Below are 1221 nucleotides of genomic sequence, written 5' to 3' on the forward strand. Positions count from 1 at the left end.
CTTTGATTCAGCATATGAAAATGATAACAAATCCCCAATACTGTTGGGAACTCTATTGTTAGCACAGCAGTCCATGGCATAGTGATCAGAAAGGAAATGCCAGCTGTAACAGCTTATCCCTTCCCTTCCCTCACCCAACTCTCCAGAGCACTACGGTCGCCCTCACAGACCTCCTTTATGCCCTGCAGGGACAGAGCCAGGTGGAAGCAGAAGATGGAGCTGGATTCTGCACTCCTCAGCCTCAATCAGACAGTTTCTGGGCCCGGGCCCTTTATCCTGCTGGGTGTGCCAGGACTGGAGGGCCTGCATGCCTGGATTGCTGTGCCCGTATGCCTGCTGTACCTGGCATCTTTGGTAGGGAATACACTTCTCCTGGGGCTGGTGGCAGTGGACAAAACCCTCCAGGCTCCCATGTACCAGCTTCTTGGGCTTCTGGCAGCCGCTGACTTGATTCTGGCAACATCCACGGTGCCTAAAGCCCTAGCTGTGCTCTGGGGCTTGTCGGATGAAATCTCCTTTGCCGGCTGTTTAGCTCAGCTCTTTGTTGCTCACGTGGCCTTCATTGCTGAGTCCTCAGTGCTGCTGGCCATGGCAGTGGACCGCTATGTGGCCATCTGCCAGCCTCTACGCTATGGGGCTCTGCTGAGCCAGCGTGTGGTGGGCATGGTGGCTGTAGCAGCTGTGACGCGTGGCGCCTGTGTCATGGCACCCCCTGTGGTCCTTCTGCAGAGACTCCCTTACTGTGGGCATCGGGCCTTGCCTCACACATACTGCGAGCACATGGGTGTGGCTCGTCTCGCATGTGGCGACACACGTCCCAACATCTGGTATGGACTGGCTACCACACTGCTCTCTCCAGCCCTGGACCTAGGGCTCATAGGTGCTTCCTATGCCCTTATACTCCGTGCCGTCTGTCGCCTGCCATCCCCCGGTGCCCGCTACAAGACCTTGGGTACATGTGGGGCCCATGCTGGTGTCATTGTTCTCTTCTACACACCTGCTCTCTTTTCCTTCCTGGCTCACCGTTTTGGCCACCACACAGTTCCTGGCCACATCCATATTTTATTGGCTAATCTCTACGTGGTAGTTCCTCCAGCACTTAATCCTGTGGTCTATGGAGTGCGCACAAAGCAGATCACTCAGAGACTTAGACATTTGCTTCAAAGGGCGAGAAAGGTGGGCACCGACATGCCAGCTGTGCCACACACTGTATCTGTGTGA

General features: G+C 55.5%; 1 protein-coding gene across 1 annotated transcript; it reads left to right on the top strand.

Moving 5' to 3' along the window:
• Window positions 1-213: 213 nt before the first annotated feature.
• On the top strand, window positions 214-1221 carry LOC121457397 (olfactory receptor 52D1-like). Its single transcript, XM_041666068.1, has one exon. It carries the CDS (start codon window positions 214-216, stop codon window positions 1219-1221), a length of 1008 nt encoding a protein of 335 aa, XP_041522002.1.

Source organism: Microtus oregoni, unplaced genomic scaffold, assembly GCF_018167655.1.
Source record: "Microtus oregoni isolate MIOR12 unplaced genomic scaffold, Mior012 000016F_ref0000370, whole genome shotgun sequence".
NCBI lineage: Eukaryota > Metazoa > Chordata > Mammalia > Rodentia > Cricetidae > Microtus > Microtus oregoni.

Coding starts and splice junctions, on each gene's coding strand:
- LOC121457397 (XM_041666068.1), top strand. CDS start 214: ATGGAGCTGGATTCTGCACTCCTCAGCCTCAATCAGACAGTTTCTGGG.